The 18,809-nt window shown below is 37.4% G+C and overlaps 1 protein-coding gene across 1 annotated transcript in view; it reads right to left on the bottom strand.

The window, feature by feature from the left end:
- Positions 1-18,122, bottom strand: part of FBXO25 (F-box protein 25) — a 21,161-nt gene extending 3,039 nt beyond the window's left edge. The window contains exons 1-6 of the mRNA XM_010141000.1: positions 18,036-18,122; positions 13,569-13,661; positions 9,229-9,322; positions 8,332-8,516; positions 6,289-6,471; positions 4,078-4,221 (exon numbers count right to left, since the gene is read on the bottom strand). Of these exons, the coding sequence (XP_010139302.1) occupies positions 4,078-4,221; positions 6,289-6,471; positions 8,332-8,516; positions 9,229-9,322; positions 13,569-13,661; positions 18,036-18,122 (786 nt within the window). The remainder of the gene's footprint in view (positions 1-4,077; positions 4,222-6,288; positions 6,472-8,331; positions 8,517-9,228; positions 9,323-13,568; positions 13,662-18,035) is intronic.
- Positions 18,123-18,809: the final 687 nt, after the last annotated feature.

The following is an 18,809-nucleotide window of genomic DNA, read 5'->3' as shown; positions in this document are numbered from 1 at the left end:
TCCTGCTGCTAAACTGATGTGGGGAGACAAAAATCAACCCAGGAGTATCAAACAATTAGAAATGAACATGTTATCCACTTAGACATTACAGAACAGTCAGCAATGAAAACAGATGACAGAGACACACAGGAAATACCTTGAGTAACAAAGCAAGGTGGTAGTCCTTTGAGATCGTGAAGAAGGAAGCAGGAAGGAGAGCCATAAAGTAAAAGAAGCAGAGTTAAGTTTATTGAAGCTAAGGTTCATATGCCATGTAGAAAAACAGTATTTTATTCTTTTGGCAAATCACAAGCTGAAGAACCAAAACCAGCACAAGCCCCAAGAAGACTGAAACCAATTATGAAGCATATAGCGTATGCAGAACAGTTACACTATTTTACAAAAAGCCCTGTCTGCTAAAAGAATAAAAGGTATTTGAGCTTCTGCGGCCACCTCTGGGATAACCGAAATGTGCTACTGAACGAGTGAAGGAAAACAAAACAACTGCCCACAACTGCAGTGTTGCCTCGTGGAACAGAAGGAATAGTATACACAAACAGCATTCACAGAGGCGTCAGTCAATAATTAGTTTGCCATTACTCTTCTTACACTGTTGAAATCACGTATTTTTCTTACTTTCCTCATGGACAAATTCCTCACCAAGAAGTAAATTCTGAAAGACAGTAACTTGATATGAAGAGTTTCTTATAATCATTCCCTCCTTTAACATGGAAGAGTACAAGATGTTGTACTATACCACTGTACTTCCTACAATGAACTTAGGAGCCTCCTTCTCACTGTATCTAACATGACTATGGTCACAGGTTTCAAATATAGGAGTACAAATGCTGCTCCCTGAAAAGTTTTTCAAGTAACAGTAAGATTGTCAGTATGCTCTGATAAGTAATTTCCCTTCAGCTTTCCCTTTCCACTTCAACCGTTTGCTAATTCAGTGCAGTTGCCATCAGTCCATTCTTCTGCAAGTCCTCCTTTTAAAGACACAAAATGCTGGACAAAGAATTTCCTGTGTGCCACCCTCTCATGCTGCCAGCAATTACATTAATTATCAATTTCATACACTGATGAAAGTTCTCATCACTAGCTAGGCCTGTGCTTTCAGCCATTTCAGAACCTCACTGCTTTGTTCTATGAAACTCGTAACTGTCAGCATAAGTTTACCCACAACTACTTTCTTCAACTTACTCATATCAAGGATGCCCCTTAGCTTAAGTAATTCCCCTAAGTCTCACATTTATTCACCTCTTCTCCCTAAACTCTTCTCAGAGACAGAGAGCAGTCACACTCCTTATTAGCTTTAACACTAAGTTAAAAGAAATTAACCTCTGCTTTTCTTCTTCATGCCCTGATCACTTTAGTACTTTTCCCTCTGCAACTACGCCAATGTTTTACTTCGTTCTTGAATAAGGGGAGGGGAAAAATACCAAGCAATGTTCAGCTGAAGTCGTTCTGAAATGTTTTTGAAAGCAAAAGCTGCCTGATTTTAAAATGCATCATTAAGAAGAATTTTTACATATTATAAACTACTTGAAGAATCCAGTGCTTCCATTTGTTTCAAGATGAAACACTTGCTACTTCTGTAAAGTAACAGTGATTTCTCTTTTAAAGTTTGGTTTTGGTGGTTTGTTTGGGTTTTTTTGCTACATGCCCAACAGAATTAGGCAGAGTAAAAGCTTCAGCCAAGAACAAAAATCTGTATATTATAGATACAATTAGATGTCAACCATTCATATACATATTTAATTTAATTACCTGTCTAATAAGCTTGAAAGAATTGTCAAAGCTGGATAGAAGTTCTTTTTAAAGATTAAGAAATATTTTCACCTAGCACAGAATTTTTCTAGAACTAAAAGTACCTCCTGTCCCACTGCCCGCTGCTTTGCTTCACATCTCTTTAGAGAGCCTGGGAAAGGATATAGATACCAGTGCCTGAAAAAGTAGAACTACATTTTCTCCCCACATAACTCAGAGTGACTATCACTACTTTACTCACATTGTCCTGTAAACAGAGGGATGTTTTTCAGACCAGTTATTAACCTCTTAGTGTCCCTGACAATAAGGGTGCCAGTTGTGCAGATAACAATTCTTTTAACAATCTATTTCAGCCTGATCTGCAACACAGGCTCTCAAAATAATCAGGTTGGGAGGCACCTCAGGAGGTCTCTAGTCCAGCCTTCTGCTCAAAGCAGGGTAAGCTATGAGACCAGACCAGGTTTATCCATGCTTTATCCAGTCAGGTCTCAAGAACATCCAAGGATGGAAACTGTACAACCTCTAGGGTCAAACTATTCCCTTGCTGGGCTGTCCTCATGGTCCCCTTTAGGTTCCTCTGAAGCTCTCTTCTCCAGCCTCTCCTCACAGGGCAAGTCCTCAGGTCTCTCCGATTACCTGACCCTCCCCTGTACTCCACCCAGTTTCAGTATCTTTTTCGTATTGGGGACCTCCGGCTGCGTGCCGTATCCCAGATGCAGTCTAATGAGCAACAATGGACAATCACTTTCCTCAACCTGCTGACTGCGCTCAAGTTGAAACAGCTGAAACACCCACAGATTTTTAGGGCAGAAGCATGTAATTAATCTATTGTCTGAAGTCACTTTAAGATCTGCCTAAATCTCCAGGATGAGGCAGTCAGCACTGGGTTGGTGAGCTAGTAGGTACTGCTCATCAATCCAAAGTACTTTCAGAATTTATTGTGTTCTAAAGGAGTGCTATTATTCCTTTAGTAGATTGGAGTAGTCAAGGTTACAAGACAGTTGCCTGCACAGGTTCACTGCCTCTTACTGTCACACACGATCTCCAAAGTTAAACATTTAATTCCAAACATATTTTAGTCATTCCTAATATTAAAGTGCTACACTTTGAATTATACCAAGATCAGAATGAGAGAAATTTACTGTAGAAAATATTAACTCTTTGCAGAGCAAAGCTAGTCAATCCAAACAAATCTGATACCAAAAGTGCCCACCTGCATGTATGCTGTGCTCTTAAAATTTCTGCTGCTAAAGACAAAGCTTTACCCTACATACTGGGCAACATGATAAAGACTTACTCTACTGTAATGAACAGTTCTGAATCATTCTGACACACGTTCTTCAGCAAATGCCCAGGCTTTTTCCAGCAGAAGCCCATTCTGACTATCTGCTTTCCCACTATTAATTTAGCAAAACTTAATACCTGGAAGGGCTCCTGTAACATCAAGCTTGAAGATAACATTATTCAATAATGTGCTGCTTCCATGGAAGTTAGCTTATCCTCTCAAACAGTCTAATTTTTCTATGAAAAATAAGAAAGCCTCACACAACTCCTCTGAAAAATAAATCAGAGAAAGAGCGATTTATTTCTGTGAATTAGAATCTGAGTACTTTCCAAGATTTCTCAAATATTTCTTGTTCTTTGCTGTCCATTTAGCACTATCATATCTGGTCTTTGAGCTGCAAAATGAAAAGAGTCTTACTAGCTAGAAGGCTAGGTTACAGGGCCACACAACGTAAAAGCAGACTATGTGATCGCACACAAGTTAAACATGAACGTGCCCTTCAGAAATTAAAATCATCCTGCAAGACAGAATATGCTTCATGGTAAACAAAAAAAATCAACACAGTATGCACTTTGAATGAAGTTTCAAACATTCCTGCAAGCTTCATATGGAACAGAAGCAAAACCATAAAACCACAATGTGGCAGGAATACTATAGTAGTAAGTTCTCATTAGGGACATACTGATTGCCATGCCACCATTAGAAAAGCGATGCCGTCCTAACAAGTTCCTAACAACTCTGCACAAGATTAAATAGATAGAAGATACAGTGTGCACCTCTTTCCACACGGCACTCTTCCTTGCAATTCTAAGGACTGAGGGTATCATGTGTCAAGAGGGAAGAACGCTAGATGAAGAACAACTTTGGAATTTTAATACTGATTTTATATGAAAGTTTTACATATTATTTAGAAGTTACATGTTAGTTGTCCAATCACATTTCACATAAGAAAGCTGACAAGATGAACTTAGTATTTTTCCTTTTAGATGATCACCAGTAGCTGTTTGAACTTATTTCTGATTGCCTATTTTCAAAGCTCTTACCTTCCAAAACAGAATACTACAGTGTCGACAGAAATGCAAGGTGTCCCCGTATTGTTCCTTTATTGGGTAGTATTTCTGAAGTGCGAAGTACATCAGCTTCCAGTCAATGTGACCTTTCTCTGATAGAATCAAATGCCTACAGAACTGGACAAAAAATTAATATCTTCCTTTAAAATTGTTTCAGAACTAGTCAAATCAGGTAGACTGGAAAAGAAAAGGCAGTTAAACTAAAGTTTTGCAACTGGAATTCTTTGAAGTCAATAATCTGGCATTATACTTCTCTGCAAGGCAGTGTGGGAGATCTAGCCTCAAAAAAATGGAAGGTAAAACACTAAAAATAGGAGGGTGCATATTTGTCAAGAAAAAGTAGGCCATACACATCTGATCTAAATCTACTGTCTTGAAATTATTCAAATTATAGTCAAGCACCACATAAAAACAATATTTAGAGCCATAATTATTAATTTTATACTTTAAAAAACCACTCAGTAATGAGATTTTTAAAAGTTATCGTGCACTACAAATAGTGGTTTTCTGTTGAGGCAGAAAGTATGGATTTAAATAATGCTTTTTTTTCTTTCATTTTACAAGTATATACATGATTATTTTTCATATTTACTTACCATCCTTCTAGAAGGATAGCAATAATCAGTGATTGATGTACTTATTGAGGATATAATCAGCATGAAAACGTTAGCTGAGGCACAATGGCTATTTCTCCCCAGTTTAATACACAGTCAAGGTTTATTCAGTATTTGTAAAATATTCCTGTTCCACTCAGTGTGGATAAATGCTAATAGATTAAAGGCTTTCTTCATTCAGAAGACAACTCCTAGACGGGGAGAACAGCACTGCCTTTCTGATTTCAGCTACGCTTCCCTTCGTTTCATCATAGCTGCCCTGTGTAGAGTTCTCATTTTTTCCAAAAGTGCTCTTCAGGTATCAAGTATGTTTTTGTGGTTGTTTCAATGGTTCTACGAATACACTACGGAGGACAGGAAAAACAACCTAACATGGTTCTGTATCTTAAGGTAGCACACTTTTAAACAGAAAAACCAGAATCTGATATTGAAAAAAAAATAAAATCATTAGATTGCTACCATTAATAACCTAATAGGAAACGGAATGTGAATATTTAGGAATGCACCGAAAACACTGTATACAAGCATGCCTTTATAAAGCACAGGGGTAGCTAATTCTACTGAAATGCTTAAGTCGTCTTTTTCCCAGCATTACCTTAGTGTAACAGTTTTCTCTCCAACCAGTTTTGTCACTATTCAATAGAGCTTACCTCACCTCGCCTCAAAATCCACTCAACTGCTACATTAAGCCTAAACTTCTTATGCTCCGAACTTCACCTTGCATTGTCCTGAGCTGCTCCAGGAGGAGTTTTTCAGTTTGCCTTTGTCTAGATTCTCCATGAAGTTCATTTTAAAGTCTTTCATCTCACCAAAATTCTTATTAAGGTCAACTGCACATAAGTTAATTGAGCTTCACTTCTGCCTTTGCTGTTATAGAAACAATCTGGTAGTCCCTGACCAAATGGTACCAGTTCAACCTGTCAGATTTAAGAATGCGTATTTTCACTTTGTCCAGTCTGAAGTGTACTACATTTTTAAAAGTTCTTCCTCCAGCTCTGATGAGGTAACTTCTATTTTCATAACTTCACTTTCACATAGTCTGATTTTGTCTCAGCATATATTAGTCAGAAAACAAAAGACAGTTCTGGAGTCATTCCTAGATTACTTTAATGCTTTTTATGAGGTATCAACCCAAAAGTACCATTTGTCTTTTTCTTCTTAATTTCAAGATCTCAAGCATTTGCTCTATTCTTTTTTACAAAAATTGAGTTTTGGCTTTACTAGACTGTTCACATAGTGTAGAAGTTTGAGTAATCTGTCTGCCTACCTCACTTTGTAAAACAAGTTCTACTTTAGGTACTAAAATTAGGAATACCTTAGGTATCCTCTGCAGCACTTGCTGGTGATTGTGTTGTTTAATAAAAAAATCATCTTATGATATGACATTTTGTAAAATAATGTAAGGAAACAGCCTGATAGTTTGGTACGACCCAAGCCCCCCCGCCAAAGAGAACATTTTCCCTATTACTGTGCACTGCCACTGTTACCTCAAAGAGTGAGATCACACTTCATTGTTATATACCATATTGCAAAGACAAGGGCCACATTTATGCATATGATAGTTTATTACCTGCTTTTCTGCAAAATGGTACTGGCAGAGTTTTTTCCACAACTGTCTGTCTTCGCTGAGCATGTACAAAGTTGGTGTCACTTGGCCCAGGGTAATAACGTCCCAGCCATCAGAGAACCTGTATAAGATGTTGTTCAGCATATGGAGAGGGAGATCACTAAGTGTAAGACCGTTGTTGACTTCCTGGAAATAAGAATTGAAGACTTTTAACAACAAAAACTTAACAGTATAAGGTACAAATAAGATTCTTATTTTAGAGGTATCTCAGTCTTAGTTTGGTTTGTATAAAACCATTGAGTAATATCTATGATTATTTCTATGATACTTTGATTACATAGCTACCATTATTCTCTAACTGCTGTTGTTGAAAACTTAAATGACTACAGATACAGAAGGAGCTACAGACTGTAGCTTTGTAACATACATCTTTCCTACTGTTAAAATAAGCATATCCTAAATTCCTTTTTTCAATTTCAAATTACTTGAACACTTCTCAGAAAATAATTAAAGCGTAGTCTTGAAAACTACAATATATTCAATTCCACATTTGAGAGAAGTGTGCTAAAACCCTAACTATAAAAAAGGTATGAACCAATCATTTGTAATTTGCAGGATAACTATAGTTTATTTTTTAAGAAACAGAGCACATGTCAATTTGCCTTAAGTCAAGTATAGAATATAGTACAGAATATAGGACTGAAGAGCAGAAATACAGAATGAAAACATTATGAAGGTCAGAGGCAGAAGACAGCAGGTTCAATTCTGAACTCTGGAGACAGTTCCCCTCATATGTAAATGAGGAGTCCTGCAGGGGGTGGAAGATGAGAGCACTGAGAAAGCTTCCATTGCGAGTATGCACCTCTGCTGGACTTCCTGTTTTAACAGGGTAACCTAAAGCACGACTCATACACGGCTGAACCTCGAGCTGATACTGTGAGGAAGCACAAAGCCCAACAGTGGAGGTGGTGTCCTAGCTGGTGAGGGAGGGAATGTGGGCAGAGCCACCCAATCGCAAGATGCTGCCAGCCCAGCACCTGTACTCTAGCAGGCTCTCACGTCAGTTTATTTTACAACCATTCATCTCACTTACAGACTAGACTTTCCATAGTGCCATCTGTTATAAAAATCTCTGGACTGTCGTTCTGTTCAGGAATGTGTGAGCATTATAGATGCAAGATTTCTGATCAGCTATTTCAACAAGCATAAACTAACTCAGATGTGTGGCATGCTTGGAAAGAAACAAATGCAGCAACTGCAGTGTCTCAAAACTGTCTATGTTGTAGCTGCTTGGCATAAGAAAACTGCTGAGACTGGGTTCCCCGTTTCTCCTTTCTATTCCACAATTAGGTGTTTTAAATTGATACCCAGCACACACAGCAAGGCCCATATAAAAACTTCAAAGTTGAAAGCAAACAGATGAAACAGTTGTACGACTTTACTGTGGCCAGTATCTTACAGCATTTCCTCCTCCAGGAGTAACCCAGAGAGGTTAAAAAAACTGCCCACTTATTGTCAGAAGTCTCCACGATAAACACCTGGAACCTTTGAACACAGTCACATGATCAGAATCCAGATGTTTAATTGATCTTTTCTACAAAAAGCAACTGTGTTAATGAATAAAGCTGTAAAATTGCTACTTAAATTTTTTATTTATGTTTTCTTGATCCATCTCAAATTCCTTTTAATTTCTTCAATAGTAGAATGATTGCTTTGGAATAAAGATTGGTAATTTTTCCATCTATCTGACAATCTAGAGAAAAACATTTTGAAATTTGAGTGAGAAAAAACAACTACCTCCATACATCTCTACTACAGACCAGCAGTACGGGCATTGTAATAGCTCTTCCAACAAGGGCTGCTAAAATATTAGACAATTAAGTTGATTCCATTTCATTAGTTTTGTATTATTTCTCTAAAAACAAAGAAAACAAGTAAAAACTGTTTATGATCTACTTGAAACTTTCTTCACTTACATATCATAAACCAATGGTCAATATAATTCCTCTCCACCAATTACATTTTTAGCATGATTTAATAATATACCTTGTTCATCTGAAGGTTTTTTAGTTGTTGTTGCCACAGAAGGATAGTTTCTAATCGGCAAATCCAAATATTGATGTTCCCTACCAACACAGATTTTCCTACTCCCCTAATGAGTATACAGAGGGTAGAACTCAGATCCTGTAGAAGATCTTTGATTAATCGTGGATTATACTGGTCTTCCATGACTGGAAAACAAAAGAAACCAAATACAATTTTGGTTAAGTAACTTAACCAAGCTAATACAGTTAACTTAGGCTAATCAACACTTTTTTAGATGAACTAATTAAAATTCAACTTTGTGTACAAATAGCTGCCCTAATTCCCACCACGACATTCATTAATGCTGTTCCTTAAGTGCAAGATCAATAATTAGCAATTTCACAGGCAAATTTCATGTAACATCTCATGCTACCCATTTAATAAAGTTAATGCTGAACAACTAGTTATAAATCCGATTTCCTCTGTTCAAAGCCAATAGTATTGCATCTCCATTTAGTGTGGTTATCAAAGGAAAAAAAGTTATGCAATAGCTTCTTTTTTTAAATAAACAATAAAGAAAAGCAGTTAGGTACTTTAAATCTCAGTACCTCATACAAACTTAACCAAACATGCTTCTAATCTAAAAGCTTCAACATTTCATAAATTCAATAGCAATTTCTGAATAGAATCTAATTGTCATTTAACTTCACCAATCTGGTTCAATAATCAAGAGAAAACAAGTTATTGCAACTGAGTGATGGGAAGTGTGAAACCTTTCACTCTTAAATATCTATTGTCTTACAGTGTAAAAATGGTAATAAAGCTAACAAAAAAAACACAACAAAAAAATTAACTGATAGCTTAGTCACAGCAATTAAATCTGAACAAGCAGATCATAAAACCTTAGGTCTTACTTACCCTTCTGCACAATTTTGTCCAAGATGTTGAAGTAGTTCTTCTGTGCTGCACCACTCAGTGAAGTTAACTGGGATTTTGCAATTAACTGCAAAAGCTAGGACAAAGTTTTAAAACTCAGGAGACAGAAGTAGAGGATGGTTTCAAATGGACACTTTCAGTACATACATTCACCTCCAAGCACCTAGAGCACTCCAGCTGTATTTGCTGAAAACATAACTACAAAGCAATATAAACGTGGAAATCTTTACGCATTCCCACTAGCATCCCATGAACAACTCATGAAGATACATACATTTTCAAATTACATACATATACTAGTGTTTATATCTGCGATAGAGCACACGTCATATGGTCTTATAAACTGTAATGAAACCATGGAGGGAGTCTGCTTTGGAGGCTCACAAATAGAAGTGTTGTCTGTGATGTGCACAAGTCCTGAATCTCCTGACAGATCTGGTGGTCAGGAACATCGCTCTGAACTCCTACCAACCACCAGACATCCAATTTGAGTGAAAGTATCACACTGGTCAAAACGAGCTGTGATGGATTTAATGCACTACTTTCTGTTCGTGGAGATGAAATGCTGTATTTTACCTAAACAGAAAAAAATTTTATATTACTCCTACATTCAGGTCCCTGGCAGAAGAAACAACAATAATCTAATAATGAGCGCTATACATACTGCGTTAGTAACTCTCCCTTAATTATATAATAAGGGTTTCCTAGATGTCCACACATTTCTCCAGAACAACTGTGGAGTGGCAACAACAGTAGGAATGGTCTAGGGCAAAGTAACCGGAATAGCTTAAGTTCTCGCTGCACATGAAAGCCAATCTATAGCTACTAGAGGCAGCCCTTGCTCTATTCTGACACCTTCGCTTTTACATTTTAAATTCAGTTTTGTATCTGATGAGGACCGTTGCCTCTTCAAACAAAAAATGGTCTCTTAGTATGAAATATAAGAGAGACCCTGATATTATCATAGTATTGCGATGTTTAGAAGTGTGGCACTGAGCTTTACAATCTCAATTCATAATGCTGAGTTCAGGACGAGCGTTCTCAATACATCAGAAATGGAAAGCAGCAAGCAGAAACCAACATCCCTACAGAGTGCTTGAAACAATAACCTGCAGAGCCAGCATCAGCTATCAGCATGGAGTTGAGCCTGCCAAAAATTACTTTGTAACTTCATTTCTAAAACACCAATTTGACACTACACTCAACATGAATTTTCCTTTGGAGGAAGGGAGAATACACCTGTTCTCTCCCTGATTTACTAATGTTCCTTCTGGCTTCTCTGCATGATCCCCCACAAAACGTTATGTTCTCTGAAAAAAGGAAATAATGCTTGTTTTTAAATACATCAGAAGAAATTTATTTATACAGTTTGAGACTAGATATCAGGACCTCTTTCTTGGCATTTTCAACGCCTTTTAATTTGATTAAAAATTTAGAGCACACTTAGGTCTCTGGCAGTTTGCCAATTCAAGCGAGCATGAACACTCCTCTTGATTAATTTAAAAAAAGTCAGTTACACCACTCAGACTAAAAATCAAATCAAAGAATCAAATTCCACTGGCTGATTTTAATGAAGACTCCAATTTCAGTGAAGGTTAATATGCAAATAAAGACAATTTTAGAAGGGGCATGACAACAAGGATCTGACACAAGTTCAGCCTTACCGATATGTGCATAGCCATGGCTTATGTTGTCTACTAGAGATTATATCGTTGAATGGATCAACCATTTATCCATATTGAAACATCTTGAAAAGATACCATCCATATCATACTCAATGTATCAGACATTTAACTAAGACATTACCATTATACTACAGCACAAACAAGTACAGCTAAACAGCTGATCCTACCTCCTCCCCCCACTGCCCACCCTAAAAGAGTCCTTGGGCAGACATCTGTATTAACTTTTAATAATGATTGGGAGGTTTTTAATTAGTTGGAGAATCAGAACAGATCATCTGAGTGGTCTGGTATCAAAGAACAGCTGTTCAGTAGGGCTCGGTATTTTTAAAAAGTCTTTGTGATTTTTATCTTGCTATTTTAAATGCAACAAGCAGAACACCACACACAGAAGTAACCGTCATTGTGTTCATGCATAACCAGGAATAATTTTTAGAGAAGTAAGAACTGCTGCACTACATTAAATAAGATCTACACAAAACACTTCCACCCCTACAAAGTGCCCAGGAAAGAGAACTTGTAGAAAGCAGATAGGCATGGAGTGACCTGCTGCTTACATTAGCTTTCAGCTGCAGACTGGCTTAAAACCTGATAGAACAAATTAAACACCCTTTTCAAAAATCTGTTGCAACTTCACAGATTACTGACATCCACACAGGTGTTTTGATTTGTTAGATACACCACCAGAAATGTTTCCCAAGCCAACAAGTTCTACAGAATGAGCAGCAGGTGTCATTCATATTGATTAATGTTTATTAGCAACTCGGTAGCTTTTAGGTCTCATATGTACAGTTTCTGCACCTGTCAATAAAAGTCAGCCTCCATCACCAGAGGAATGGACACAAAAATATATTTTTGTAACTGTAACAATCCTAAAATTTTCAAATAAATTCTAAAATGTTAAAAGGATTTTGAAAGTCCGCCTGCTATTCTAAATCCATCCCAATATCCTGCAGTCTACCATTACTCTAGTAACAATTTGGATCATAAAGCCGAATTTCTGAATTCTTTTTAAAGTATTGCTCCTTTCTCAACAATCTTAAGCCTGGCTAAATAAACCAGACATTTTTTACTCTGGTGAACAGAAGAAAAACTGGTCAGTGTGCTTACGTTAGACTTGGCACTTTGTGCCAAACAAGTGCTTTAAGCAACCCAGCTTAGGCACTGCAGCATTTGAAAAAACATGTAAAATTCTAGTTCTGGATTCATTATAGCCATTTACTATTCAAGTGAGGCACTCCAGGTTGACACCATTTATAACAAAACACCTTTTTTTAGGAGCTTTTTTTCTTCCTACTGTTTGAAACTGAGAAGTCTTGGGAAAGATCAAGGTTCTTGTTCCTGCTCCCCACACAGCACTAAAAGACGCTATTCTAAACCACAATGCATACATAAACCAAAAAAATCTGCAAGGGGAATAAAACAGGCAAGTACCTTAACCACTAGCCTGGAAGCAAATCCCTTCTGCTTTGCTTCCTTTGGTCCTACATCTCTTGTTTTTCTGCAAGTATAATACACTGTCTCAGATTCACAAGGATGGATAGAATGTGTTTTCTCTCCAAATACTCCACAGCCTAGTGGTAAGGGTGTTCTCCTGGTGTGTTTATTTAATTTTGATTTGTGTCTTTTCAAGTTCTATATGCATTCCAAACACTACATTTTTTGTGAACAGCCTCACCACTGAGCTGAACTCTAGTCCTGACAGGTCTCACATTTTGAGTTTCTCTACAAGTTGGGGCAAGCACTTTACTATCTCAAGTCAGATGACAAAAAACTTGGGGCTAAAGAAAGATCAGCATCTCTCACAAGTACTTCCAAGGGGGCAGCTGGTTAGGCATTGAGGAAATTAATGCATAACATTATGGGGCTCTCTAAAGTAAAAGTTACATAGTTTTGGAAAATGGGCAGATAGCACTGTTGTCAGAACTTACAGGTTCCACGCACTAGACCCAACCCAGACAAGGGTAAGAAAGGGACTTTCCAAGAAATTGTAGCATTAGTAAATCATAATTGTTTCTATAAACTTCACGTCACTACATTATTTGTAAAAACCAATTTGCAATAAGACTCATTTCTGGAAGACAAAAACAAAACAAAGGACAACTGAAAAAGCTGGAGTCTCGAGTTTTAAGGGATGTTAACAAAAGTAGAAGTGAATATATATCTTGTCCTAGATGAAAAAAGTGTGCAATGAATCACAGTACTGTTCAGTACCCGCAGAAGAAACAGAAACTGCAGAATATTTACATATCAAATATTCTTCTGGAAATTGCTATTTTAGGCCTATTTAAGATGTATTACACTTTGCTATTTTTGGTCGTATAGGAATTATTTTTCCTTTAAAGAGAATTCACTACCCAGACTGATGAACAAATGAAATTACCATCAGTGTTTCCCGTAAATACTGAGCATACTGGCCATTCTTCCTCTTCAAGCTATAAGCTTTCATAGAGCAATGTAATGAGTTTTCACAAAAAAAAAAATCGTTCAGTTTGAAGTTGCTTTATGCAGTATAAATTACATGAACAGGGTATTTATACAGTCACAAACCATCAGCTGTTCAGTGCTAAATTATTTCTTTTGTATACACAGGCACATCGGCAAACACATTTTTAAAATATCATGTAAAATAAAGCTTACTTTTACCACGTAATTGAATCTTCTGATGTCCTGAATTGCACTTGAGAAGTCTAAGCGGTTGAAAGCTTCTCCCAAAGTGCAGTAGCCGTGTCTCTGAGAAGAAGAATAAACACACTTTAAACGGAAAGAAAAAAGTTAAATCGAGGAAAATATTCAGAAAAGCACTCTGCCCTGCAACCAATGCTTCTGTATATTATGGTCCCTGGAAACAGACTGTATCTGGACTGAAGATTTAATTTCTTGTAAAACAAATGAAACCAGATATGCTAGTTGGAACTAACAGGTTTACAGGCAGTATTACACAACAGCAAGGCCTTCAAATCCATACTAATCATATAATCTGTAATCACTGGTATTTCAGCATCCTGGGAAATCTATTCCACTACTGCATGGCCACAACGCCGGCACTCCCATGGCCATCACACTCCACATTGCTTGCCTCAAGACACGGTAGAGCTTGTTTGTACAGCAGTCTGAGCTTACAGCCACAAGCATTAACTGACTGAGTTCGTGTTCACAGCTGAGGTAAGAACACAGCTACTTGCTCCTGGGATTGGAAGAACAAATGGTCTCAACATCTAGAATTTAATCTTTTGGGTGTTAGAAGCTTAGGTGCAATTATTTCTTCGGTACCAAGAGCAATTGCTTTTTCTTTTGGTACATCTGTACAGGTGTCTTAAGATGAAAATGGACATTTCAGATGCTGTTGTGAAACTGCTTAAGGTGGTAGTAGCAGCCTGAAATGATGCAGGATCACATAAGCCGAGTAAATTTAGAGCTACAGAGCCACGTGGGGGCCTAGGAACAAACATAATGAGACTAGAAAACCCCTACAACTGGTGAAGGAGATACTTGCAGAGCAGGGTACTAGTATGGCTTATCAGCTCAGGAAAGAGCGGAAGAAATAATGATTGGAAGTCCTTTCCTCAGTGAATTACGAGATCGTGAAAAGATGGCAGTGCAACTTAATGTTCCTTTTTGCATCCCAGTGAAAGCTTACCCTGAACATACCCCAGTGGGACAGGAGACAGATAACTATTCACTGCAGGGTGGTGATAATTACTGCCTCTCAGTTAATGGCAGAATTCAGGATTGTACTGCTTGCTCACCCAGTTAAAATACCCGAGATCCAAGCATGCTGCACACTTCACAGTATGCACAACTTGGTTGGCTAATAGCTGTGAATTAACTCTGACAGACAACACAACTTGTGCTGAAATTTAAGTATTTGTGGCTGTTCTCTGGCTAAACAGTTAGCAAAAGGCCATGCTTAAATATATTAACATCAGAGGTATATTTCCTTGAACAGCTGGAAGCAGATTTCTATGAAACTTCAGCTCTACCTTTACCAGTGTACCACCGTGACAAAATCATTCAAAGAGCATCTCCTACTTCATTTCAGCTATATACCTGCACTTGATTTAGCTTTTTTTGGTGCTCTCCCATAGCATGTTTCACATCTTTCTTATCAAGACCTTCCTACACTCTGTCACTTTGCCCTACAATTCAGTACCCACTTTGGAAAAAAGTTTTTTACTTGCGAGACAGCCATTTCAAAAATCAAACTGTAAATTATGTTTTAGGTTAAATTGTCGCTCTGAATTGTTTGGGTCAATTACTCTAAATCTACTACTTACCTTTAATTCTAAGCTTTTGAATTTATACAAGTAATTACTTGAAAAATATTAGTGATTATTACTTCTAACCATCTCTGATTTTGGTTTTGTTTTTAGAAAACAGGAAAGGTGAATGGTCAATTATTAGAAAAGCAGTGACAAGAATTAGCTAATTTGTACACCAAAATATTTTGCCCATGGAAATAATCACACATCACTTGTACACCAACTGCTGCACAAGTAGGGGAAAAAAATAATCCCAACATACAGATTAAAGGACAGCAATGAGTGGTTTTAAGCAATTTGTCTTTTCACCTGAGTGTAGTCTGAAAACTCAGCTTAACAACCTTATAATTCAAAACACCATAATGACTGGTGACAGCCTGCCGTCCCCCCTTCCTTCTTACCCTAAATTTGAGATGGCACAAAGGGAAAGTGCATGCTTGAGACTTTTGCAGGCCAACCTAAGTAACTACATGTATAACAGATGAAGATAAAGATAAAACTGGGAAAGAGAAGTATGAAATTTGGTGAAAGACTTTGTAATACCCTTCAGATGTAGAAGGGCAGCCTCCAGGTCACTGGCCCATAAGGTGGAGACTTCCAGCGGCTCCTCCACAACACCACGTTATTCCTGAGTACGGAGCTCTTTGTGGTCTCTCTCAGCTCTAAAACGCAAAGCTAACTTTTGCCTGCATGGCTAGAGTGTTCACAGACATCTCCTTCCTGTTCTCCTGGCTGGCATTACTGTGTGGACAAAACATCCTTATGAGTGTCCAGTTCTACCCTTTCCCATATAACCATGGGAATCAACACTGCAGGGAAACTCAAAGACAGTTTATCTCTACATCCAATTGATATATTTTAACCCTTGGCTTTCCAAGAGATCATTTCAAAATCTTTCATGTTCCCTTTACAGTTGCATTTGTATCCCAAACTGAAAACATCTGGGCTTTGCAGAATACAAAAGTCCTCTTTGTAAAGTTTGAAACAGAAGTTTTACTTATATTTGAATTTACACTAAGATTCCAAAGTATCAGGCGGCCACCTATGGATACCTTTGGAGACATTTATCTGGTTTTGCAAATACTTTAAACTTCAGTTCAAAGGCACACAGTACAGACAGAGATAGATCAACTTGGTGAAGCAGAGGTGAACTATGTGTAGTCCATCCTGGCAAGTTCCCACATCACTGTCACAATGACCCATGTAGAAGTCACTGTGCTAGTTGTCTTGGTACACCTGCATATGGTGAGGCAATGTTGCCAATGAAGAGAGAGTTGAATATAACCCGTAAGAGCACACAGCACACGTGAAATTTTAAAAAATATACTATTTATCAATTAACAAGCACAAAGATTGCAGGAATTGACCCACATGCATGGAGAACTTACTTCCTTGGTGCTTTCTTTATGAACATAAATCCACTTCTCACGATAAAAACCTAAAATAAAATCAAAATAAGCATTTTTAGGCTTCCACTTTAAGTAATGCCTTCCAGAAAGAAATTCAACGAAACAGACCACCCTCAATAAAATGCTTTGAGACAGTAGAGATGGTAGAAAAGTCTTAATGAAGGAAGTTCAGAAAGACTGAAATGGATGATGACAAATTTTCAGAAGCTATGTACTTAAAAATACAGGAAAAGTTAAATAATTTTATAAACCAAACACAAGAGTTGATGCACAACTGGCAGATGTAGCACAACTTTTGTCAACTGTATACCAACAGTCAACATCTACAAAACCCTTGATCTTTAATCCAACATGCTCCTTAACACAGGAAGTACAGAGATGAGCAACCTTTTCATTCCTGACCACTCTATCCTTCTAATCTGGGTTGTTTTTTTTTCTGTAAAGGTGCCTGCTCCACACCCACTTGATTCAACCAGTTGCAGAATACTGCAGGGAAGTCAATTATACAAGATTCAGACACCTAGTATGAAATGAAAGCATGCTCTTACATATAGCCCACCTGAATCTTTTGAAATACTTTAAGCTCAGACAAGCCTGGAGAAGCTTGCAACTTTCAGCAAGACCGCTTCTGTTATACTTTCAGGAATATACAAATAACGGAGATCATTTCAAGACAAAAGCATTAGAAACATCAAAAAGTTGCTAATCAACTTTGTTTACCTACTCTACCAAATTCTCTACTTCAGTAGGTTTACTTGCTGTCATACACACTTGCAGTCCAAAGTACAAGTGATCTTTTAAAGGTGAGAATTGACAAAATGGCTTTTATATTTTAGTTTTTTTTAAAGGGACTTTTATTCAAGAAATTCAATAGTGCTAAATTATTTACCAAGAGCTATAGGTATTATCATAGAATGGTTTGGGTTGGAAGGAACCACGGGCAGGGTCACCTTCCACTAGACCAGATTGCTCAAACCCACACCCACCCTGGCCTTGTACACTTCCAGGGAGAAATTACGACAAAATATATTTACTTATGAACTGATTCTGCAGTTGTATCCCTAATCAGAATTTGAATTAAGCAAATACAAAATCGCTGTTTTGGTAAGCAGGAGCTTTCATAAGCATCCAGAAGAATTTAATCTAAAGCTAGTCCCCAAAACAAACCAGTGGTTAGTATCAGAAGATATTTATTATTCTGGAATTATTATTCTTAAATTAATTACCTTTGAATCATAAAAAAAAAAAATCACAACAGATGATTAAAGCCACAGCTCCACTAAGGTGTATCACTTCTGACACCAGAATTTGTTACCAATAGAGAAGTAAACATAATTCAAAAGCTACTCTATATATGAATATAAATGAAAGGCTACTGTAAAATTTTGCTGAGCCTACAGGAGTCTTCTAAAATAAATGAAAAACCCCAGCCTTACATTGCGAATCTGCGTTATTCCTAAAATGATCTTTTTTCCTCTTCTTGGCTGCAAACTCGCAGTCTTCAGTACTGTATATTTCTTCATCCTCATCATCACCAGTTATGATGCTGAAATAAACATGTCTAATTAGAATAGCAACGATTAACTATTTAGGATGCTTACAGCTTATAATTCTCTGCATAAAGTCTGCCAGCTGGAAGAAAAAAAAAAATATCACACTTTTAGTGATGTTCCCCCACCTGATGGTCTATATCAACACATATCTTGAGAGAAAACTGTCTTGTAGTTCCCAGCGAATTTTGAGTCAAAGTTATTAAGTACACAAACATATCTTCCTAAAAGGCATCTTGTAAGTCATTACTGGCACTTAGGAGGGACTACCGAGGAGGCAATACTAGCTGGACAGCTGGCTGTCTGCAAAGCTCTGGTGTACAGAAGTTTATTACCTGAAATGGACCAAGCCTTGAAAAAAAACTGTGCACACAGGTAAGAGTCAGTGCAGAATTACTTCATATCCTTGCATAGACAGAAAGCCATCATACTAGCAACTTTGGGGCAAAGAAAATCTTTCTTTTAACAGATGCCTGAATCACAGGTAGGTGTCATAGGACTGTTTTGCCAATGATTTGTACAGCATCAGGAACAATGTGGCCTACCCCTCCCCCTCCTAGAGTGACTCAACTTCTACTTACGTCATTTCTATGTAATCTACCATAAGGACTATTCTGAATAATTACATAGAGTATGTGTATATATAAATATAAAAATATA

This window comes from Buceros rhinoceros, unplaced genomic scaffold, assembly GCF_000710305.1.
Source record: "Buceros rhinoceros silvestris isolate BGI_N320 unplaced genomic scaffold, ASM71030v1 scaffold8908, whole genome shotgun sequence".
Taxonomy (NCBI): Eukaryota; Metazoa; Chordata; class Aves; order Bucerotiformes; family Bucerotidae; genus Buceros; species Buceros rhinoceros.
This window is presented reverse-complemented; position numbering and strand designations above follow the sequence as displayed.